The 26,382-nt window shown below is 39.1% G+C and overlaps 1 protein-coding gene across 2 annotated transcripts in view; it reads left to right on the top strand.

Moving 5' to 3' along the window:
- The window catches only part of LOC137190552 (multiple epidermal growth factor-like domains protein 11), a 174,238-nt gene that overhangs the window by 59,549 nt on the left and 88,307 nt on the right, over positions 1 to 26,382 (top strand). For both annotated transcript variants that reach the window (XM_067600130.1, XM_067600182.1), the window contains exon 6: positions 5,662 to 5,754. In XM_067600130.1, the coding sequence (XP_067456231.1) occupies positions 5,662 to 5,754 (93 nt within the window). The remainder of the gene's footprint in view (positions 1 to 5,661; positions 5,755 to 26,382) is intronic.

The raw sequence follows: 26,382 nt of genomic DNA on the forward strand, positions 1-26,382 counted from the left end.
TGGACTCTTTATTTATCATATATTGGCCCTTTTATGCAGCCCCTCAGTCCTCATTGCTGTGTAATTGAAAAATGGGTAAGCGTGACTACCCCTGAAACAATGGAAAAATTCTATAATGTTAGTGGAACTGGCTCACTGTGCGTGAAGCAGGTGACCATATAAAGAAATCTGTCACAAGTCGATATCAGCTTGGACTGAAAGTAGAAAAAACCTTTAGAAACTGAGCGTTCAGAGAAGTCTGAAGCCGGTGCTTTTTGTACTTCTGCATATGTTGGCCTCGTTATTTGGCACTTTGGCCACATTTAATATGAAAATCCAACATTGTAACATTATATACATGACTGAAGATAAGGAAAAGCATTATAGGTCCCCCTCAAGCGGCAACTTTAAGGGCAGAAAAATGAAGCCGATGCAGAAGTACCAAAAACTGCAGTTCCTTGAATGACCACTTGAGGCTCCAAAAGCGAGTCAATCCCCATAGACCCCCATGTTAAAATGCCCAACTTTACAGCAGAAATAAACATGTTTACAGCCTGGTACAAACAACGGTTTTGGTCTATATAGCTAATTTCTCCTTTCATGACAACTGTACGGGGGGTGAATTTTTTTATAACTCACCCGTTTAAATTTTATTAAGCCGTAAAGTTATGCATAATGAAGGACGTGGCTGCTTTGAGTGACAAGTCCGCCAGCCGCTAGGTGGCTTGTTTCAGCCATTCGGCCCCGCCTCTTTGCCCATTTTTGATTGGCTGGGAGTTAGGCAAAGTCACGTACTGCCAAGATGGCGACGGCCAGAGCGGCTCGCTTTGAGCTTCAAAACCACTCTTCAGAAACCAACAGGTGACGTCACGGTAACTACGTCCATATTTTTATACAGTCTATGGTCCCCTTTAACCTCGGCAAAAACATTCACATAAATGCTATATGGAGTCATGAACGTTCATGTGTGAATGAAATACTTTATACATCTGCAGGTTGTAAACCACATATAACACATTTATAATTATACATAGCATTGTACAGTATGAAAGCCTTTTGGTGGTTTTTCAGAAAGAGCCGCTCAAAATTCACTGTATAATGCAATGACACATTTATTAAAGGTGAAAGAGTCAAGTTTTATTATTAAAAGTCAATTTGCTGTTCTCCCTGTGGGTTTAAAGTTTTACATGTTACTCTTTGAAGTCAGTGAGAGTGATGTTTTTAGATTAGTGTTAAATGTGATATATGGAGAGAAATAGATTTGCGTATGTGTGTGTAAGTGTGTGTGTCTTTAATCTGTTTTATGTCTTTATTGCTCTAAGTTCTCATCTGTCACCTTTTCATTTTCCCTTTATTTTTATTCTTTCTCTGTACTTTTGTCCTCATCCTCACATCTTCTCATGGCCACCTCTGGCCTCTGAGCTAATCGCTGCACAAGATAATGACAAAGTGAGACACGGCAGCCCCGTGAAAACACTGCATCCTTTATTATGCTATGATAGAGTCATTTGTTTTGTTCTGATAGTGCGTGACAGCGCTCAGCTGTAAGGTCATGTCATAATGAAATATTACACCAGTTGAGGAAGCTTAAGGTGAAAATGAAGATGTCACAGCTGCCTTATCGGTTTGCTATACGACTCAGATTATTTGCCTTACACCCTATCAGGAGACTGGCTCCTGGAATCTAACCGTATCTGAGTGAAGTTGATTTTTTTAGGGTCGTTGAATACATAAATATTAACAGCCGGTCACAATTTGTACTCTTGATAGATTCATCTATGACTCATTGATGCATTCATTTGTCAAACCACAAACAGTTGAAACAGGGACAAGGGCAAAATTTACAAAAGACGCTTTTTCCATGCATGGGATTAAGGCCCTTGTAGTAGTAGTAGTAATAATAATAATGATAATAATAATAATAATAATAATAATAATAATAATAATAATAATAATAATAATAATAATAATAATAATAACTTTATTTGTACAGCACTTTTCATTCAAAAAATGCAGCTCAAAGTGCTTTACAACAAAAGAACAAAAAAACATGTACATGTACATAATATGGAAAATAAAACCTATTTGATAATATTACTAAACATAAGATAAAATAAAGTGAAAATACATTGTAAACCATTATTTTTTGAGACTGTCCTCCCAAGAAAAACAACACAATAATTCTTAACCTTAGACTGTAAAAAATATAGACGTAGTCACCGTGACGTCACTCATTGGTTTGTGAACTGCCGTTTTGAAGTCTCGAGTGTAGCGATTTGACGACCACCATCTTGGAATGGACTGTCGCCATGTTTGATTTTTGGAGCCAGAAGTGACCTTATTTGGACAAGAGGGTTGAGTTGACCATAGCATTAGCTGCTAGCCTGGTTGCATTTACAATCTATGGTTAACGATGATAATGTTAATTTTCACTAGTGAAAAACAGGCCTAAAACTGAACATCTGACTCCTTAGAGGATGTTTTATCACAACCAAACACTGAACAAGACTTTTTTAGGAGACCAAAATGTTACAATTAACTTTCATGAACTAAAACACGCCATGAAATAGCAGCAGCTACGCCTATACTCTGTGAATCTGGCTAGCCATGGCTACGTTACGTAATCAACATTGTCAACCACAAAGTAGCCACACCCTAAAGCATACGCTGCTTTATTGTCTTTTTCCCTCTAAATGGGGCCATAATATACAAAAACATCATTATGCATTGAAGAAGACTTGAAACTAGCGTTTGAGACCATAAACTCATGAGGAAAGTGTTTACTGAGGTAATAAATCAAGAGAGAAGTAGGGTCATTTTCTCAGACTTCCATACAATTGGACTTCTTTTTGCAGAAAATGTAGTGAAAATGTAGGTTTAAGGCACTTCCGCGTTGACTTGACTTTTCAGGCTGGGAGCTACCTCCTTAGTCGTAACATCAGTCGCCCAAAAATGACATATAGTTGTCTGCCATCTAGTGGCCGTGGTAAGTGGTGCAGTTCAGATGATGTATATAAAAATTGACAGATTTCCTCATTCAGACGAAGAAGGTTGGGTGGAGGCGTTAACCCAACAGGAGACCGCTGTTCACTTCCTGTTTCCAACAGCGTTACAATTGTCTTGTAACCTTAACTCTGTGATTATTACTGTAGCCATGGCGACAAAGATGGCCTAACTCCAAGGAAGTAGTAACTTTAACCTGTACCACATGTTTCTCTAACCTTAACAAAGTGATCATTTTAACCCAAATCATCTTTCCCTAAACCTAACCAGACCTTAACCACAGCGTTGTCACATCATAAAACATCATTATTGTTTGTAACAGTTTATGGTGAAATAAATTGTCAAGTGCAGGGTGATTTCTGGAATCACACATACAAGAATTGATCCATTTTCAATCCAGCTGATCCAAATATTATAGAGACACACACACACACACACACACACACACACACACACACACACACACACACACACACAATGAAAATGCCTCCATGAAAGAAATTAAACCAAGCCTAAGAGCTAGTTCAGGTTGTCAGCAGACTCCCTCTCATAAATCCAACGCACCCTTTTGATTACGGCGGTGTACTTAAGCTGTCAGTGCTGACACTTGCTGCTGCTGTTCATATAAAATAAAATATAAAAAAAATCTCTACTGCAGCATCCACCTATAGGGACTGAGTCCAGGTTCCTTTAAGGGGGAAGTTATTATCACCACTTTTCTGAGCTGGGTGCTTCCTTGTGGGGAGTGACAAGGTCAGAGCCAAACGTCAGTACTGAACATATTCTACAGTCATATATTAATCTGTTCCTCATGGGTCGACTGAAAAGAAAATTTCAAAAAATGTTCACATACATTTCTCCTAGAGGTAAAGTTTATTCATGAATAAATGTTTTCACAGATGTCAGTAGCAGCTTCATCCTGGCGATCATGAAAATTTACTGCAGACTTTCAAGGCACCGATAGTTGTTGATATTTCAATCTGGACTAAAGTGGTCGACTGACAGACATTGCCGTCCCAGAGCCACGCTGCAAGTGTAGCTAAAAATTTACAACATTCAATGAGAAATAAATAAAAAGATACTTTGCATTGCGGCACTTAAAGGGGACGTATTATGCTTTTCCTTATTTTCAGACATACATATATAATGTCACAATGTCAGATGTTCATGTTAAAAGTGGCCGACGTGTCAAATAATGAGGTAAACGTATGTAGCATTAATCCCTGTGAGCAAAAAACAGCAGCTTCATTCTGCTCTGAACGCTCAGTTTCCAACAGTTTTTTCTACTTTCAGCCCAAGCTGACGTCAGTTCATGACGGATTTCTTTATATGGACATCTGCTACGTGCACAGCGCGCAAGTTCACTGCTCTGCTCTGAGAGTAGTTACGCCAAGCTACGACGCCATTACACAGCACAGCAAAGTAAAATAAGTAGTTTACCTGTTGGAGGTGTGCTGGTTGTCTGCAGCTCTTCATAAAACATCTCACTGAGGCTGTTTCTGCTTGTACTCTTCCTCCCTGCGTTATTTCTAACTGATCTGCTGAACAAATAGCTTCAAATGTTGTTGTTTCGACCGGTTTTTAGCGCCGCTAACGAAGCTCTGCTAAGTCAGTGAGGAACACGATTTTACTTCCTGTAAATTATACACAATAAAAAGTCTCCCATTAGTTAGTCATTGAAAAGCTTTTAATTTGAAGCAGTAAAGCAGTAAATGTTTGGTTTGCAATGACAACTCTGATACGTAAAGCTGACCAATCAGAACAGAGCGGGCTCATCGGGAGGCGGGCCTTAAAGAGACAGGAGCTAAAACGGAGCGTAAGAGAAACTGTGTATATTGAGGGGCTGCATAAAGGGCCAGTATAAGATATATAAGGAGTTTTTTGAACTTTAAATCATGCAGAGCTACTCTAGTGGAGTCCAAAAATAAAAATTTAGAGCTGAAATGAGCATAATAGGTCCTCTTTAAAGATTGGTTTCAAAACATCAAACCTGGAAAAATGTTTCTGATCAGTCTTTGAAAAAGTGTAATGAGCTGTCGTAGTTCTGAATAACTCATTCAAGATGCTGCATTACTGTTGATAAAGGAAAGATACACATGCACATACAGTATTGATGAATAGTGCTGCTTCTATTTGGATTTTGTGAGGTTTTGTTTCTAGATGAGTGTACCTGATCACTGTTTATGTTGTAGTTTGTCGACCACTCATCTCGCATGATTTATTCACTGGTACAGCAAAAGCATCCTGAGATCAAAAGCATCTTGGCAACTACTCTGATAATCAATTTTTGAGCTATTTTTTTAAGAAAAATGCAAACATTCTCAGATTCCAGCTTCTTAAATGTGAATATTTTCTGGTTTCTTTAGTCCTCTATGACAGTAAACTGAATGTCTTTGGGTTGTGGACTGTTGGTTGACACAAAACAAGACATTTTAAGTTGTACCTTGGGCTTTTGGAAACAGGTGTCGACATTTTTCACCATTTTCACATTTTATAGACCAAATGACAAATCAATTCCCCCAAAAAATAATCGACAGATTAATCGATGATGAAAATCATTGTTAGTTGCAGCCCGAGGCAATTTATCAAACTTAAGATGAGAGACAGCACAATCACTTTATTATTTAGATGTAATTAAAAGTTTGTTATTAATCTCGACGTCCTCTTCTTTCTCCTAAGCGTTGTGCACTGAGGAGTGCGCCCACGGTCGGTGTGTCTCTCCTGATACCTGCCAGTGTGAGCCCGGCTGGGGAGGACTGGACTGCTCCAGCGGTGAGTAAACGTTACAGCAGCTCGCCTCAGTCATGAAATTTCTTCACAAACTCAGCTGCAGACACAGTGAAAAGTGGGAAAAACCCTGGAAAAGGTAATGCGAATGTAATCAGATCATATAGCAAGACTGAAGTATATCTGGGAGTGATGACATCACATCTAAAATCTCTTCAACCTGCATATTCTACTGCAAGGTAAAAAAAACTAAATAAAAATTACCCAGTAATTCTAGTTCATCTTTGTCTCACATTCATGTAAAATGTAAATCCTCACATGTCTACCATATGTAGCTACAGCAATCATTTCATGCTTTCCTTCCACTGACATACGACACAACAATTACATGTATTATGAGTAATGGAGCATTTTTGACCCTCAGGCCGAAAATTTTGACAGAACACTTCCACCGATATTAATTTTAACATAAAGATATGATATAAACAAATGTTTTAAACTAACAAACTTGGTTAAAAAGTTGATTTTTAAAAGGTTGTAACCGATATATGTCATAAATATGTCATGAGACTGATTATTACTGATTATATGAGTGGGATGTTTGACAACTGAAAAATAATTCTTGTCAGTGCTCTCTAGTGGTCGCTGGGATTTAGTGTAAAGATCTAGGTTTCGGTTAAATGCTAATAAACACAGGACTTTTTCTTTATTAAACCAAAATCATGATCTTTCCCCGAACTCAACCAAGTGCTGCCAGTGTCTAAACATAACCATAAATAAGATTAATAACGCTCTATTGTCAATGATATTTAGGATATTTTGGCACCAAAAATAAAAAAAGGGGACATTTTACTCGTAAGTTCAATATCAACATTTTTGCAACTAGCCAGATACATTAATTAACATTTTCTCATTATGTTGACAAAAAATGTAATTTGGACATTTCATTCAAAACATATTTGCTGTTGTAATGTAAACTAATACTACTTTATACTTATATATAAAGATCATTTCCGGAAGATAAGTTTGCAGAAGTGTGGACAGTGTTTCTGAACCTGACTAGCGTAGAAAAATCAGAATATAATAATAATAATAAAAAACATATCTGAGATGATGATGGGCTAAAGTAGAAGTGGATGAGTTTTTTGTTTGAGGCCAAACAAAGAAAGTGAGTTTTTTTGTTTTGTTTTTTGTTTTAAAAAAAAAAGACATTTCAGCATCTGGTGAAGTAATGACTGAGTCACGGTCGCTGATCAGCAGCTCTATCAAACTCTCCCAACACACACTCAGGTTTTGTGACATGGAACAGTAAAAAAAAAAAAATTGCACTGATTGCACCTTTAAGTTGGAAATGAAGCTATTTCATCTCAATATCTTTCTCATTTCTGCTGTCTGGTTCCACTTCTCGACTCTTCAAACTCTTTTACTGGTACTGAGGGAGTCCAGTTTGTATGAACCGTGTGTGTGTGTGTGTGCGGTTGGAGGGATTTGAAGGGGCTATTGACACTTAATGAGTCACACAAGCCCCTTTAGCCCCCCTTTGTTATTGGAGTGCTCTAGCCTCCCCATTGTTTACCAGTTTTTTATTGCTGTCCGGGGGCCAGGAGACTGAAGACAAGGGGTTAGGTAAATCTACCACCACTTAGGCTAAAGGGAAGAGAAGGATGAAGTATTGACTGCCCAGTAATGTCCCTGTTAAAGGGAAGAAGAGGAGGTAAACACAAACTCAATCTAGTATGTCAAGTTCACTCTGGAAGTTCGGCTGACTCTTTTATTTGTGCCTCCATCCATCTATTCATCGTTCCCTCTTATTTTCCCTCCTCCGTCTGTCTCACACCTGCAGAATAGTGCAGCTGTATGACAGGTGAATCTGATGAAGACTGGAAAATAAAAAAACTTTTCCCAATATGCTATGTTAGATTAATACACCACAGCATGAAAAGACTCTGCCTCCTTACATCCCAACAACAGAATTTGTCATTTGCTCATTATCTGTGCAAGAATGTTATTTTGCTATAAAGATGCTGCACGGTGAGCCTGAACCGCTCAAATAAGCTCATTATCCCCATGGGAGGGATCTCATGGGGGATATTGAGCTTATTCTCACACGGACTGTGTTTTATTTTATGCGTGGTCTTACCTGATTGGTCTGAGGAAATCAATCCTGTGGTCAGTAACCGATTTAAAAGTCTCCTACATTGTTTCATAGCTCAGGATGATAACAGCGTTCTTCATGATGTTTTGCAAATAAACAGAGTTTAGTTGCAGCGGTTATGTATCGAGTGAATTTAAAAGGCTCAATTTCTCTCAGGCAGAACACTTACATCACTGGATCTTGATTAATGGATAACACCTGCTCTCTTAATTCAGATCAGTTAACTGGAGGCTCTTCCAGTTGGTATGAATCAGACTGGCCTGATGGGGAAAGAGTTTAGCAATTATTCACCGAGGGGAGCCGACAAGATGAAGTCCAGCTGTGATTTGTTGATGAGATGTCTTCAAACTTGCCTGCAAAAAAAAAAAAAAGCAAATAATCAAATAACTTCTAAACCAAGCACTCAAATAAAATATATATTTGAGTATGAAAGGGATCAGAATGTATAATTAAATAACGTCAACGTCCACTTACAAGCTTTCTCTGAGCTTTTACCCTCCTCCTTGTTCATTAGGTGGTTAAAACCTCTTCATTAAACCTGCATTAACTGATTTTTAATCCACTTGGCAGACACAAAATGTGAACGTAACATTGACTCATCATCACCTTTTAAACTGATCTGTTGAAACAGATGTTTATTTCCACATCCAGCAGTGTTTCAATCTACCCAGCTGGTGAATGTAAGTCCAATATTCACTCTCTTTTAGCTCTGTTTTTGCTCTCTACCAACTCCTGAGGGAAATATCTGGCTCTTTAGCTGCTAAATGCTCCGCTATGTTCACCAGCTAGTCTACAGCTAACTGTGTCTATATGCTGTTTGGTGCTGAGCAGGTAGTGTACAGTGGCTTTTTACAGCTAGTTGTGATGTCACAGATCATTTCTCACCTCTAGAGAAGCTGGAGAAACTTCCAGTGTCAAACTTATAACGCATGTATAGATCATTCTGCACAGTGAAGATCTTTGTCAGTTCATCACGACAAGCGTTTAATTTCATGTAGAAGAACTATTGTTGATATAAAAATATCTATTATAGCCACTTAAACCTACAGTTTGTAGGTTGTGTTTTAGTAGCTGAGGGCATTTCCAGACTTATTGTCTGTTTGCTGTGATCTGAATCAGTGGATGAGTTGAAAAAAATCAGAGCGAACCAAAATGCATCTGTTACAACCCAGCTCACTAGGGGAAAGGGAAGCAACATAAAACCAGAATGTTGATTGGGTAAATAGTCATTTATTGACAGGAAGGCCGGTGATTCACAGATGTCACATACACAAAAGGCAAACTGCTAACTGAGGGAGAGGGGCTGGCGGGTGCTGAGCAACTCAAAAAAAACAATATAACCAAAAGAGGACTCCTAAATCAGAGATAAACTTACTAACACAAAGAAAACAACAAAAATAACCCCTCATGTCTTGTTCTCAGTGGTTTTTAACAAACACAAGAAGAACAGCACCCCTTCTCCTAATGAGGCCAACAAAGCAAACAACTAGTGTGCGTGTGTGAGCAATCAGTGATATCTAACTACCCCTGGCCCCGTCCCCTAACTACAAGCAATCGCTCAAGAAGCACAGCGGAACACCGTAACAGCATCACTAAAAGCCAGTTGTGAACGTTCTCTCTGCTTATTGGTCGGATGCTTCTGGGGCGGGAGGAAGAAGGTCCTGAAGAAGCTCCTCTCTGCCCTCGCTTCATTCTCCGACTAGCTGCTAGCAGCTGTTGATTTTGCTCATCCCAGCATACAAAGCACACCTGGCCACGGGAGCCGTTTAGCTCAAATTTGCAGCCTTGTAGTCGGGTCAGATGGGGGTCAGATTATTCTCCCACCATAAACGAACCCCCCCAGAATTTGTTTGTTTGCGGACTGAGACCACCTCCTCTAATGGGTATGATTGCAGATGAGTGTTCAGATCTGCACAAGTGAATCGTACCAAGGAGGAAAACCACCAAACACAGGCTTATCCTTCGCTTTGTATGCTGCAAATCCACCCCAATCACCTCCCTATATATCTACCATATGTGGTAACACTGCACACATGTTTGGCAAAACCATTTAGTAGTATATGTGATACTGTAAAGAATTATTTGATTGCTTTATACAAGATTATACTGTGTGGGTTTCTTCCCTTTTGAAAGCAACATCCTCATGACTTCCTATGCATATAAAGCACAATCTTTAAGTAACAAGTGGCTCAAACTTGAAGTGGGCTCTCTGAGTAAGGACACTGAAGAACAGAAAAGGCCACAGGATTGTCCTTTTGCGTTGTCTCCTACTGTAGCTAACCAGATTATCTGGTGAAGCTGTGAGCTGCCTTCCCTCTCCAAACTCCAGTCCAGTTGAAGGACTTTGTTGCTCTGCCAGGCATTATAAATAGCTCAGACAGAAGTGGGGTGAAGCAACAAGAGGAAGAGGATGAGACGGCAATGACAAAAGAGGAGACTCAGGAAGATGCTTCAAAAGTAGATGAAGAAGAAGAAGAAGAAGAAAAGAAAATGGTAGATAAGGACAAATTATGATGAAAATTATCATGTAAAGATTGTGATTATGATGAGAAAGATAATCAAGAGCAAGAAGGATAAGATGAAGGGAAAGAACATTGCAAAGAAGCAGTTTAAGATGATAGAAATTCTTAAAATAATCCAGCAGAGGAAACGCGAGTTGCTACATAAGCGATTTATAGAGTGTTTCATTTTGATCAACAGTGATTTCATCTGTGCCTTCAGACTTTTATTAATTTCAGAGGTGACAGAACTGTGTTAGTTTAGTTATATTGGTATTTTTATGTCATTATTTTCAATGAGAACAAATGAAACATCAAAAACAGTTGATTACTGTCCTGAGAGCTCACAGGAGACAGAATCATGTTGATGTGTTGAATAGAAGAGTCACTTTAAGAGTCTGCAGGGCTTATAAAAGCTCATATTGTGTAACGTAATGCTTCTCTAATCAATATTTTTATATTAACAGATCAAATTACAAAACGTAATGTGAAGTGATTGCTCGTAGTGACAAACAACTTTACTGCTCTGGTTCAGTCTCATCAGCCTTGTTAACGTTGTTTCAAGATGTTTTTCAGCTAATTAAACCCGCTGTACGCTACCAGCCCAGCACAAAACAACAGAAGGGCAATGTTAGCAACTAGCCGGTGAACACAGTGAATCATTTAGCAGCTAAAGAACCAAATATTTTCTCAGGAGTTGGTGGAGACCAAACCAGAGGGAAAAGGAGAGTGAATATTGGATTCACGTTTGTCAGGTTGCTCCATATCTGCTGGCTGTGTCAATGTTGTGTTAACGGCTCATTTCTGCTGCTGCCAAGCAAGCGGCAACTTCTGGGGCTGTAAAATGAAGCCAATGTGGAAGTGCCAAAAACTGCAGTTCCTTGAATGACCACTTGAGGCTCCAAAAGCAAGTCAATCCCCAAAGACCCCCATGTTAAAATGCCCAACTTTACAATAGAAATAAACATGTTTACAGCCTGGTCTCTATAGCTAATTTCTTCTTTCATGACAACTGTACGGGTGGTGAATTTTTTTATAACTCACCCGTTTAAATTTTATCAAGCCGTAAAGTTCTGCATTATGAAGGACGTGGCTGCTTTGAGTGACAGGTCCGCCAGCCGCTAGGTGGTTTGTTTCAGCCATTCGGCCCGTCTCTTTGCCCATTTTTGATTGGCTGGGAGTTAGGCAGAGTCACGTACTGCCAAGATGGCGACGGCCAGAGCGGCTCGCTTTGAGCTTCAAAACCACTCTTCAGAAACCAATGGGTGACGTCACGGTAATTACGTCCATATTTTTATACAGTCTATGGTCCCCTTTAACCTCAGCAAAAACATTCACATTTATAGGTTGTTAAGTTAAGTAAGTTAAGTTATTGTCCATATATGATGATATTGATAACAGCAGAGGTATTCAAAAACAAAGTTTACAAAGTACTTCACCATCACGAGAAACAGAAGAGTCATAAAAGCAGCTATATAAGCAGAGACAGCAATAAAAATACATAAATATACACTCACTGGCCACTTCATCAGGTACACCTGTGCAATCTAATCACTTTCAGTTCTTGCTGACATTATTAGAAAGGTGATAATTCTACTTCATGTTTATTATTGAGGTCATAGTGGGTGGTTGTGGTGGTGTACTGGAGTGCTTTATATTAAAAAGTGTTCCTAATATTTTACCCCCCTCATGTATGTTAATGGAGTGGACAAAAATATTCCAGTACAACCACCACCACCACCCACTACGACCTCAATAATAAACATAAAGTAGAATTATCATCTTTCTGATAATGTCAGCAAAAACTGAAAGTGTATAAGCTTCATAAATGTAGAATTTATAGCAGAGCTGTTGTATTGGATTGCATTAGATTGCACAGGTGTACCTAATGAAGTGGCCGGTGAGTGTATATATTCACAAATGCATGATGGGAGAAGGTATTTTCGATCTGAAGTGTTTACCTTTTATCTTGTTTCATCTGGGCAGCTGAGAGCAGTAACGCCATTTCAACTCAAGCTGCCCCCAAATAACCTCAGTACACACCTAAAAATGTGACTCTCTGTCCTCTTTTTTAAAAAAAGCCGTGTCCTGGCTTGATAGAGGTGACAGTGCAATTTCAACCGACTTATAGGAAATGACCCCTGAACACAAGGGTTTATGGGTAGCTCACCTCTCTTCACAAGGGGCGGAAGGAGTCAGGAAAGCACAAACAATCAGGTTTTCTTTGTGAACCCCATTCTCCATCCTCTGTCCGCATTTCCCAGAACTGATCAATTTGGCACAGGTCTCCATTTGTTGTCACGGAAACGGACGATGCTCGAGCACATTACATTAACGTGCCATTACCAATGAGCAATGTGCAGCTTTTGAGCCAGCAGAGAATACGTTTGGTTTTTTTTTTGTGTGTGTCTCTTGTAATGGATGACCTTTGAAGGGTCAAACAGAGAGACAAGTTTGGGGGGGATTTCAATTATGTCTGCAATAGTGTCTGAGGCGAGAGCGAGAACCTAAACACAGGAAGAAAGTCCAGGTCTTGATTCACTCTCCAGCTCACTGATCACACATCGCTCAGTCATCACATCCCAGCATGCAAAGCAAAAATTGCAGGGTACACTTAGCACTTGAGTCTGATTGAGGTTGGCTTACATTCTCACCACAAACGCTCCAGGATTTGTTTGGGATTGGACCAAGACCACTTTCTCTAAAGCAGGGGTATTCAACTAGAGGTCCAGTTAGAGAAAATTTCTTGAAGCAAAGGTCTGTAAGATCATAATGTCTAACTATTTAATGTGATATATATTTAAGCAGCCTACTAGTTGTATCAACATCTGCATGTAATCAATACCTGACTTCAGTATATTCAGTACGGCTATCTGAACAAAGGACATAGAAGCTTGGATAACAACACATACAGAGGGAGCGTGACTTCATTCTCTGCACCATTATATCTTTACATAGCAAATACTTGTTTGCTGCTATATTGATGTTCAAATTGATATATATATTGGACATTCAAGCTTTTAAAACTTTACACAACATGCATGCAACAGACACGATATTATAAAGTCTAGCCTAGGTATTCCTATACTGTGATTTCCTTCTCACAGCATTAATGAATTCACCATTAACTATTAACTTGAACAGTTTCATGATGTTGTATATGGTATTATTGTAATCCTTGGCCATAAAAACATAGGGGGTAGACATCACTTTTTCTGTGTTATGCAATATACATAATTAGGTTATGGCGGAAAGTAAATTGGTCGTCATGGCCACCATGAAGTGTTTTTGCAATGGCTCCATTTCTGAAAATGTTCAGGGCCCCAAACTGTCCAGGTTTCATGCTTTTATGAAAAAGTGAACAAATCACCTCAAATTTGGCACATATCACCTGGACTGTACAATTCAAAAACTTTTTGACAATATTTATTGTCACGTAACATAGAACTGAACATATATGTATGACTGCTGATATGTTTAACGTAATAGGGCTGCATTTGAAAATAAGAGAAAATAATCAATATTGACACTCAGGTTCTCATGCTGATGCTCATGTTTTGCTGGTCTAACAACTAATAACTCAGTTTTATCAGCGTTTAATAGCAAAAAGTTCACATCCATCCATTACTCTGTCTGGGAATTACTCTGTGACTTTATAAATAGAGCTTGCACTAGATTGAGCCACAAACATTACAATGGGAAAGTCCAAAGAGTTCAGTACAGATCTCAGAAGTATCACCTGGAACCATCTCAAAGTAACTTCAGGTATCCAAGATCATCAGTGCAAACAGCTGTTTGTTAAATGCAAAGTACTGGGAAGAATGGTCTTTGCCAAGAAGAAAACCCAAACTGTCACCCACCGCTGGGAGATAACTGGTCCAGAGGGGTAAAAATGTAATCCAAGAATCACCAAAAACAAACAAACAAACTCTGTCCTCAGTCAAGAGAGTTTTACAAGAGGCTACTCTGAAAAAAAAACCCTTCTGGAGGAGTTTTCTGGTCAGATGAAACAAAGATGATGTTATTCAGCTACAATGACAAGAGGTATGTTAGGAGGAGGAAAGGTGAGGCATTAAACGCTATGTCAGGTGTGCTGGTAGCATCATGTTCTGCTGCCAGTGGAACTGGAGCATTGCTGAAGATTACAACATCAAAACCATCAGCTAGAAAGTTCAATCCTGGATGCAATTTGGTGTTCCAGCAGGACTAAACAAACATGGTGGTTTTGGGATTTCAAAGTAAAGCTGAAATTAAGGGTTTGGACCAAAACATTTGGTTGAACTGCACCAATTCTGCCAAGAAGAGCGGTTCAAGATCCAATCAGAAGCTTCCAAAATTGGCTAATTGAGATGAAAGGGGGACAAGCAATGTGTCAGTTCGTTGGGTCTCAGTTGGAAAAAGTTTTAAATTAACTCAAGGACAAAACTTCTCTTTGATGTTCAAAAAAAGAAGAATCATCAGGAGTCAGAGTTCTGAGCAGCAAAATGTACTTTAATGCAAAAAAGGAGAGCAATACAGTGTACACAAGGTTCACCAGGATTCTCTGGAAGGCTGACCCTAGGCCCCCAGTTTTTATATCTTTTGTCTTATATAGGGCACACCTATTGTCCAACCTCTTCATACTAGCCAATTACACCATTATAATTTCTTTACATCACCTGTTGCAGGCCTAAAATCCCCAAACTGAACTGGTTATGCCTGGCATATCCAGTTCTATCCAGTTATGCTCTTTTATTTTTTATAACTGTTCAAGGTTTTTTTACACCCTTATTTCTTGATCCTTTCTTGAGGTTATTTTTTTTTTAAAGTGAAGTTTAATGAAAACACACTTACAATTTTATCCAGCGTACTGAGTGAGATTATCTTTGTGCCCATATATCAATCACAAGTTTCAATATAATGATAATTCAACACACTTCTACTTAATGCTTGTCATTTTAACAGTAATAATATGCATTGTATTTTACTTTTCTTTCAGCACATCATAAGTCTTATAAAATTACACCACACAGCGTGGTGTATGTGTACTTTTAACCCCTTAGATATTGTTATATTTTCATAAGACACACAATTAATTAGTTAAATAAACCAAATTTGACACTGTTTTATGTGAAAAAGGGGAAGTGTGTTCTCCAATCATTCTTTTACAAAGAGAAACAGCTGCAGAAACAAAATATAATCTCAATCCTGCCATAATAAACACGTCTCTTACAACTGTGTGTAAACTCTTGACTGCACTCGCCTAGAATGATGTATTTGCCTCTCTTTGCAGCTCTTCCTCGTGCAGCCTAAGTCCCCCACAAGAGCCAAGTTTCACATGATTTCTCTTGCTGGCATCCATGTTAGGGAAAGCCTGTCAAGGTGTGCAACAACATAATGCTGCCTGTGCTTTTCCCTCAGCTGTTGTTCTCTCTCTTCTCTCTCTCTTGTGTTTGTCTCTTGTGTGCCTCTCTCTCCTTATCTCGCGGTGCCACTCTTCAGCTCAGTTGAACAAAATCCATACAGATCCATCACAGTGCAACGCTGCTGCCTCAGCTTCAGCTTTTGATGTGTTTGCATGTGTTTCGGTTCGCTGCCACTCAGACGCTCTACAAGGCCCCCCCCCCCCTTTTTTTCCCCCCTCACCAAGTTTGATTATCACGTGTTTTTCATATTTTACATTTTAGTTACTCTCTGTTCTTTTTCCAGTGAGTGAGGAAGAATAAATACATTTTATATCGCAAACACAGATTATAGCCTCAACAGGCTTTATCCACTGACATTAGGATGAGTCTGCTGATATTTCTGCCTTTTTCTTTTTGTCATCAAATCCCATGAAAAAAACAAAACAACAATGAACTCATCCTACTTACAAGTATTGTTCTTATTCCTCTGTGCCGTAGAGCGCCGTTGTTTCCAAAAACTATTAAAAACACGTCAATTAGCCACACAGCTGCACGAGGTGACATGTCCCTTCATCACCATGAACACACACACTGTAGTTTACTTTGATTCAATCCCACACACACACACACCATCCTGCTGCCAGAAATACTCACTGGAGCACCAAATGTGGATTCTTCCGCCACTAAAAATAGTCCCCAACAAATGCACTATTTCCTCTTGTTTGAGTGATGTTTGTTAAGCCAGTTGTAAGCAGTTTAGCATCACACAGTAATGAGTAAAAGCAATTGGCACAATTTGGCCAATTGGAGATAACTGGAGAGGTTCGGGGACACCAGTCCTACCATAAGGTTAGGCCTAGAGGTCTGGAATTTTATACAGGTTGACAAGATGTAGAAGGTTTATGGTGTTCTGCATAGTTCTGGCATAAAGCATGTCCTAATTATTGTTATTCAAATATAACTCATTATAGACGAGGACCAAAAACACTTTTTTTGAGCCTTATTTGAACTGATGTAGTTTTGTTTGTGTTTTAGCCACATGCTAAACAAGCACATTTCCCGAAACTAGAAGATGTCACTTGTCAAATGAAGCCTAATACATGCGTCATGGCCTTACAGTTCTTCTGTTATAAGCTTTTCCATTTGGGTATGCAAGAATAGGTGAAAATTCTATAAAAAGGGTGGATGTTAAAGGGTTAAAAATTACAGACTGCTGATCAGCTTTTTTGGGAAATAACTGAGAGTTTTTTAAAATTTAAACTATATGTCTGTGACTGTACTTTTAAATGATTTATTTCTACAGAAGGATCTTATGGGCTCGGGGCCACGGACAACGTATCGAGACAGACAAACACATTTTGGTTTTGGCCTCTAAATAAAGTCTAGAATAACACATCAGGGTTAAGAGTATTTTCTGCTGAAACAGTTTTTGTTCAGGTTTCAGTTAAGTGGCTAAATTAGAAGTGTGTATATTTATAACTTATTTATGTACTCCTCATCTTACTTTGTGTTTTTGAAGGTCTTGTATCATTATTGACTGGAGTCTATTCATTTTAGAAGTGTTTTTAAATGAACCAAAACGGCCATTTTATTTCTTTTAAATTTGAATCACTTTAATGTTCTCTGAGCTCTGTGCTCAACAACACTAAAGCTTATTAGTTTATTTAGTTTCTCAGAATCCTAGGGTCACTTTTATATATATATATATATAAAAAAGAGAATAAAACGTAATCATCAATTGCACAGAGGAATATGCTCCATGGCTACTTCCTGTCTTTGGCTACTCATACATGGTGAAAACACTTGTTTGTGAGAAGTACGAAATAAATAACTTATAAGAGGAAATAAGTGGCAGGTATAAGAGGTTAAGAAGACAGGAGTAAGACGAGGAGACAGAGGTGTGATTTGGAGGAGTGAGAGGAAGGTAGGGCCGAGCTGGACGTGACATGTTTCTTGAAGAGATGAGTTTTCAATCCCCACCGGTACATAGGCAGTGACTATGCAGTCCTGAATGAGATGGGAAGGTCATCCCTCCATTGGGAGACAAGAGGGAACAAAGTCGAGGCCGCCTGGAGGCAATTTACCGTAGGAAAGGAGGAACTAAGCTCCCGGTAGGAGCTGATAGGCTGCTATAAGAGACAAAAACCCCTGGGAACAGTCTGCAGTGTGGCCTTTCATGAAGATTACTTCTATTACAATTAGACACCGGGGCTCACTCACCCTTGTTATTTAGTGTTTTTATCTGAAAGGTCGCCAGGTTCAAGGACTTCAGCAGAAGACCCACTGGTACGAGAAAGTTCACAGCACACCTACTATAATAATACATTTACTTAAAACCTAAACTCACACGGATAAAAAAAACGGATAAAGTCGAACCACCGCGAGCAAACATTAGTGGAGTTAATTATGAGATGGGAGGAGATACCTGGCGCCTTTATAGTCCCCCCGCTTTGACGATCAGACAAACGCTCACGTCTCACCTCTCACAACGTCTGCAAGGGCAAACATGAAGAAACACAGATGATCGTGAAGAAGCTGAGCCGGTGCAAACTGGTACAAACCAAACCAAAACCCAATGTAGAGCATCATTATTGTAGCAAATTGAGCATTTTGTCTGTGCATACACACACACACACACCAAATTTCAATTTTGTTTTGAATATATTTCTGTCTTGTTATTTATCCTTCCCCACTAACGGTGGAGTTGCGAGTCCAAAAATGTATTTTCCCTCAGAGCGGTTTGAGTTTTTCTGCTTTGAAACAGCTAGAATGCACAAACACAATCAATCTTTAAAGAGTGACAGTCACAGTCTGGGTGTATTTCTTAAGTTAAGTTTAAATTTTGTGTGCCTTTAGCTATTTTTCTATGATGTCTTATTGTTTTCTGCCATTGCTGTGCATCTTTAGTGGAATAGTTACATTTGTATGTAAATTAAAATGACAGAATTGATAAATTGACGGAAGAATTAAGGGAGAGTTTTAATCTGAAAACAAGACTCGGTGGGACGTCTGCTGTTAAACGGACAAAGTTTTGTGGAAGCCAAAAAGGGATAATGTCACACTTCTAATTGAAAGAAAATGATTTAGTTAATTTAAAATAAACATTTTTAAATATATTGAAATTTAATAGATACTCTTTAGAATTAAACAAGTAAATGTGGAGTAAACGTAGAGTAGCTAAATTTTTTGGGTAGTACCTGTGGCCTGCATACCATATGACAGCAACATACATCCGCTACTCTACTGTCATATAACAGCAAAATGCCCCCAAAATAATCTAAAACAAATGTTTTAAAACTACCTTGATGATGTAGTGCTTACACAGTTACAGTAAAATACCTAAACATTTTTTCAATACCTAAAAAGTTTGTTTTTTTTGCTGTACATTTCATTAAACACCCTGTCCAACTGGCATATATTTGAGTTGTAAATCAAAAAGGTAGGCCTTTTAGGGTTGAACATGTAGATATCTTTATCTCCTTATAGTGAGTTCCAGCTCATTGTTTAGCTGTCTGGCTGCAATTTTACTGTTTTGGTTCACTCAGGCAGCTGTTTTCAGAGAAAAAGCTCTAAAAAGCCACTGTACACTACCTGCTGAGCACCAACCAGCAAACAGACAGGTAGCTGTAGACTAGCTGGTGAACATAGTGGAGCATTTAGCAGCTTAAGAGCCAGATATTTCCCTCAGGAGTTGGTAGAGAGCAAAAACAGAGCTAAAAGAGAGTGAATATTGGACCTACATTCACCAGGTGGACAGAAACACGACTCCAAATGAATGATAATGTTGCTCCGTAACTGCTGGATGTGGAAATAAACAACTGTTTGCTAACAAGTTCAACATATCAACTTTGTGTGAAAGTGATGATATATTTCTGCTTCCCCCAAGTGGCCAAAAAATCAGTTGCTGACAGTTTTACTAGCATTATGACACATTACTCGGGGTGCATCCCAAGTCCCTTAAATTGCATCCATGTTTCCCTCACATGCATCTTAGTCCCTTCCACTGAGGATGCATGGAGAGACGCAAGGAAACCATGCAAGGGGAGGAAATGAGGAAATAAATGAGGAAACATGTTTTTAGAGAAGTGAGACGTCTTTCCTCTGAAGCATCATGTGAAGCGATGTCCGTTTCTGGTGACAGCAGCAGCTGATCACAGCTGGACACAGCTGTCAGTCAGCTTTAACAGCTGCAGAGACTTCTGATGGAGTTTGTGTCCGCACATATGTGCACTGTGGTGACACTAATAAAAGGTGCACAGTTATCACTGCCAGCAGCTGTTTCCTCTCTGCAGTCTGTTACCTGTTTAACAAACACCTGCACATGAATAAAAACCTGCTTTCTGTATTTATACTGTGTCCTGCTCAGAGGCATTAATTATCTGTAGTTATTTATCTTGCTGAAAGACAACTTTACTTTCATTTTATCCATAATAAAAGTTAACGAGGGAAATAACAGATCAGAAAAGAAAAATCTTTCTAATAACTGAAGAAAGTCGTTTATGGTTCTTTTGTTGACCTATAATTAACAAGAGCAGCAGAAATAAGAGCTTTGGGACGGCCTTTATGATTGTGGACCAGAACTACTTCCGGTTCAAGCGAGGAAAGATCAAATAAGGGACTTGGGATGTACCCGTAGATTCATTTGCCCATTCTCAATCCCATAATCCATTGTAGCTCTAGGCTGGGAGGTTAATGAGATGTCACAGAAAACTAGATGGTCTCAGAGGACATGAAAAATTCAGCCATGCTTGAAAAGGGATTAGCTTCTAAGAAACTATGAAGTGTTTATGTCTTTTGTCTAAAACATGCTATCCTCATTAGTTTGACATGCTGTAATTAATCTTTCATTTTTACACTGATGCTATGATGCTAACTGGAGTGTCGGCTGCATCTGAAGAAACAGTGCAAAGACAACTTGATGTCCTAAAACAGCAAAACAACTGAGGAATCTAATGAGTTTACTACATAATAAATCACAGACGTTTTTTTCCCAGGATCTCCTCACTCCTGATCTTGCTGTTCTTCTGCTTCTTGTATTTTTGTTTTGATCCCCGCTTCTCTGAACTGTCACTGCAGCACAGTCATTTGCACAGAATCATGCATGCTCACCTAGCAATAGATGACTCTGAAGTCCCTCTGCTCTTCATTAGCATCGAGTTCATTAAGCAGCTAATACCTGTTGTCCGTGTTGAAGGGTAGTGATACTGCGGGGTCACTAGCCATTAGCCGGTCCGTCCTCCAGGCTTCATCCTGCTCTGAACCTCATTCAGGAGAGAGACTAGCATTTTATGACAAAGTGTATCCTTCATTACCCAAAAGACTGAGTTCAGCAAGTCATTAAGTGTAGCTTTGCAGGAATGATGATGCGGGTTTCTGCAGAGAGTCGAGGGAGCGCTACTGTATATGAGAAGCTGAGGAAGAGGAAGGGATAGAGAGGATCATGGAGATTTATAATTACAAAGAGAGAGTGTGGATGTATGGAGCGGCAGAGCGATGGAGATCAAGGGGAGGTGTGTGTGTGTGTGTTGGGGAGGGATGCACATAAAATAACCAGTTGTTACTTTATATATGTGTTTGCATATATTATGCAGTCAGTATCACACACTGCTGTCCTTGTTCCACTCAGAAAGGCATTAGAGAGTGTGTGCATTAGCCAAGGCCGCACCTCCTCTGGATGTTTATCCTGGCACTTCATTTAGGTCCTCGGTGATAATACACACAGTCCGCAGGGACACTGATTGTCCTGCTCGACACGAACGCAGCTTTACACACACAGAGCTGACGAGTGGACTTGCCCCATTGCCAAGTCCAATTAACGGCTACAGCCGCATCAGCATGCCCCTTGTGTTTGGTCAAAATTAATTTACCAACAAACTTTTTAATCAAATTTCACCACAACCCCTGAGGGGTGATTGGCTCTATGCACTCCACTGTTTGGTGCTCTGATGCCTGTCCGCTGCTATAGGGAGCTGTGAAGCATGTGTTTTCCTGCTTGTTGTGAGGGTAAGAAAAATGATCCTTCAGCATTTCCTGCAGTTTGTTAAATTACAGCGTGCAACACATTTTAAGCCACAGTCTGTCCGCTGAAAAGCAAAACGCTCAAATGTCACCGAGGTTTTACTTTTGTGTTAAATAATAATATTCCACAGACATTTACTACTGCCAGAAAGAAAAAAAAAACTGCTATTCATAGGATATTCATTTCGAATATCCAGGCAACCTATTCCAACAGAATTCTAGATGTGAGCAATACCATATGTCAAAACCATTTGAACAAAGTTTGAAAGTAGTTTCAGATAAACGGTAATACAATGACTTCTGAGTATCTCTGTCTGTGGATCTCATATCTCATTCCTGTTACGGCTGAAGTCACAGTTAAGACACTAGTATCATTTTATGTATTTAAATATTTCATAAATATCATTGAGAATCCAGCTTTAGTCTAATGTTTTAAAGTTCAACTGAAATCACATTTAATCATCCCTCTTTGCAGTCAAAAATAATGTCAACATGTTTTTTAATGTATTGTTAATAGTTTTGTAGTATTAGAATGAAGAAAAAAGGTCTTTGGGAACATTTTTTCATGTTTGTAAGTTAGATAAGAAGGAAACTTTAGCAGGAAAGCTAATGTGGCTTGTTGTTCAGAGTCTTTGGCTCTTGTGTTGTGTAGCCGGATGCAATCAGGCTCAGTGTGACCGTCTGCTCTGCCGATGATAGAACGACACGTTATCGCTTTATGAAAAGATTTGATTGGCTGTATGGAAATAAGGACTTCTATATAAGTGGATGATGGAACAGTATTTAATCAAAATCATATAAAACTAGGGGGCGCCATCAAGAAATCAAAGAATATAAAATATAGATTATATACTATATATAACTTAAATATAACTTTTTTGGTAGACAGAAAAAAGCAGTTTAATTTCAGTTGGATTTAAATTGCCTGATTTGAACACCTGCCAGCCTTCACTATGGGAGAAAACCTCTATTGTGATTGTTTACTGTTATTGTGTGAAATACTGGAAATATCCAGTATTTCACACAATCAAGTCCTGACTGCAAAGATGTGCAGTAACCTGACAACAACATAATCCTAACAAACAGCATGCATACACAGTTCAGGCACATGTTGCTGCTCCCATATATATATATATATACATATATATATAGGATATATATCACTATGCACTGCAAGTGGAATATTTCTCCTCACACACACAGATTGAGATGTTTGCCCGCAGTATACAAAGGGGCGGCTCGTTTGTTTCATTCATATCATATACATCTTTGTGTTCCCTGAGGAAGGAGATATTTCTGGCACAATACATACATATTCTTACATTTCTTACTAATTTCCTTAAATTCTTCGTCCTTATCTTGTGAACCATTCCCCCCGTCATGATATGGACAGAAAACAGTTTACTGTGAAAAGACTAACGATTTAATGATCTTTGCTTTGTCCCGACAACGTGACTTGTTTGCAAACCATGAAAAAATAGGCTAGTCACATAGCTGAGAAACAAAGCAGGAGAACTGAAATAAACTGCTTTAAACAAGCTCTGCAGCTGGAGACAACACAAACACCCGTGTGTCAGTGCCAATGATGGGATAAATGGATTCATTAGACCCGTTTTTAATCTCTCCTGGAACAAAATGCACAAAGTGGTTTTAAGGGAAAACACAAACTTGTGTTCAACAAACATTTTTTTGATGTTAGACTCATTGTAACCTGCTCAAGGCAATTTTTTTTATATATCTGCCAGGTTAACAAGAAAATGGGCAACCATTCACAGATGTAATTATAGAAAAGACACCTGAAGGGAGAGTAGTCATGCATGTATTGTAATAGTATTTCTCTTGTCTTTTATAGCGCTACAAAACACTTTTTGAAAGTTAAGACAGTAAACTACAATAACTGATTGAGAGAGCTCCTGTAGAGCTACACAGTATGCAGACAGAGGAGGTTGGGGTTAATGTATTCTTTGATTTCTTTTAATCATGAACACAATTGTTCCATAAACTTAAACCTGCATTAACTGATTTTTGGCCACTTGTTTTCAGTGGAATTAACACAACAAGTTGATATGTTGAACTTATTTCTACATCCAGCAGTTACAGAGCAACATCAGATTGTGTTCAGTGCTTGTGTAGAGCTTTTTCTGAAAACAGCCGCCTGCTGCGGCTGAAAACGACGCCAGACAGCTAAACAATGAGCTGAAACTCGCTATAACGCTCCATAAAGCCGAGGGGAGCTGCAGAGTCACTGATAATTGTAGGTTTGCCACTACAAACGCCTTTGACCTCGCACATTGCCATTTGATACATTGTTATTGTGAAAAATATCATTTATTGCTGCTTTAACACAATTAGTTTTGGTGCCTAAACCTAAGCAAACCTTAACCAAAGCTGTGTAAGATCAGAAAACAGTTTTTGAAGGCAGCAATAAATGATGTCGTCCTGCTGATAGAGGCGTCAGATCAGAAAACAAATAGAGACAGCAGTTACAAACGGTGCATTTTCTCGTTTAATTTGACTTTTTTTAATGAAAATCTTAAGGAGCAGAATTGACTAAATATGTGAAAAAGAAACCCTTTGAATGATGCTATCATCTTTCTTGTTTCATCAGGGTTCCAGCTCGTTGTTATTTATATTTATTATATATTGAATAATTGACCCACTGAGGTTGAGGAGAAAATGGCCTGTATAATTAGACGCTGTAAGATTATGTCTATGTAAACAGCAAGTGTATCTCATGATATCAACATATAGGACATTGGATTTGTTTTATGGGAGTTTGATATTGAAGCAACTCACTTGTATTTCTTTGTCAAAGTGAATAGTTTTGTGCTTCAGCTGCTCTTTTAACAGATTTAGAGAAAATAGACTCTATCAGTAAACAAATTTCAGGCCGCTGTTTTCCCATCAAACCCAGAGAGTCCCTTTCCTTCTCCCCCCTGAACGCCATCAATCTTGTGTGTCTGAGAGTGAAAGGGGAAATGGACTGGCACCTCACCTCGGGAACCTTTTGATTACCCATTTTCCTTCTAATGCCACGTGAGCCCACGCTGGCAAAACCTCATGACAGACAACCCATTAAGGAATATAACGAGTTGCCCACTCTGTGCTGCTTTCCCACCTGCCCCCTCCCTCCTTCCCCTCCCTCTCCCTTCTCCTCCACAGTCTTAACATTTCTCTCTCTGCACTCTGATTAATTTCCAAACTAACTTGTTTATCGTCCACCGCCGGCTTTCAGCTGAAGTGGCCAGCACAAAAGATATTTTCCTCCCCACACGACTGAATTCGCTTTGACTTTGAAAATGGCCAGGAATTATTCATTGGCTGTCTTCCTTCTCTTTACATTTGCTCAGAGAAGAGGGGCACAATCGCAGCCTCCTCGGTCTCTTTATTTCCTCATCCACTTCCTCCTCAGTAATTTTGCACTTTAAGCCTTCTTGACCTTTTTCAAAGGGGCTCAGTGCCGGCGTAACTTCCAACTGAGATGGAAGGTTGGTGTGCTGATTCCTAAAGGATCCACCTAAAGCCAGTCTGCTCTCCAGGCTGGCGTATGGACTGACTCAGAATCAAGGTTTAGAATAAGATGGCACTTCACTGATCCCGCAGAGGAAATGTCTTACGGAACAAATAGCAAATAAAAGCTTGAGCTTCAGCGGCACTTTGTTACAGCGGTGCTTTGTGCTCAGCGGTAATGTCAGCACGCTCACAATGACAATGCAGTCTAGATTGTATACAGAGATGGACGTAGCGAGGTCACCCGTTGGTTTGCGTTGAAGCCGGTTTGAAGCCCAGTTGCAGCTTATGATCAACTGTCAATCACAGCTGTCAATCAACGTCCACATGGCAGACAGCAAAGCTACTTTAAGTCTTCAAATCTTATTAAGGAAGCAATAATTTCCAAAATGACCACCAGCACACTTATAAGAGGGCCTCAATTTAGCTATTAAGACCATAATGACTCATTGAAAAATATGATTGACTTAGTATTTTTAGAGAGAAGTCGACACTTTTTGAATAAGAGTCAATAGGAACCAGCAGCTCTACACTCAGTTGGATGTAGACAATATTAACTCCAGTCTGGATACAGACAGAATAACAATTTAATAATTTAATCAACGATTTAATAATTTAAAAATTTCAACGACAGCCTGACCCGGACCACTTTTGATTGACACATTGCTATCATGCCCGCTAGCCACTACAGTTAGTTAGGTTGGTGTCAGATGTTGGAGCTTTGGTTGAAAAGGTAAAATAGCCGATACAAAATAGAAATATAGTGAAAAACATGCGTTTAAGGATGACTGGTTGAGTGAAAATATGCGTTTATTTTGCCTGAGGAAAGCACCAGACCTACTGTATGTGCTTATTAGCAATGAAACAGTGTCCACAATGAAGTGCGACACCAAACACGCCAGTTTTAAACTCAATTATCCCAAAAAACATGGAGGTAACCACAAAACTGAACCAGCTGAAGTCGTCATATGAAGCCTCCGGCAGAATAATAGTAAAATCAAACATTTTCAACAACGAATACAGTGAAGAACTCACTATTGCACACTTATACCCCAAATTTAAGGACTTGGTTACTAGGGGGTGTGCCCGAATACAAATACGTTATTCG

The sequence above is a fragment of the Thunnus thynnus genome, chromosome 1 (genome assembly GCF_963924715.1).
Source record: "Thunnus thynnus chromosome 1, fThuThy2.1, whole genome shotgun sequence".
Classification (NCBI taxonomy): Eukaryota; Metazoa; Chordata; class Actinopteri; order Scombriformes; family Scombridae; genus Thunnus; species Thunnus thynnus.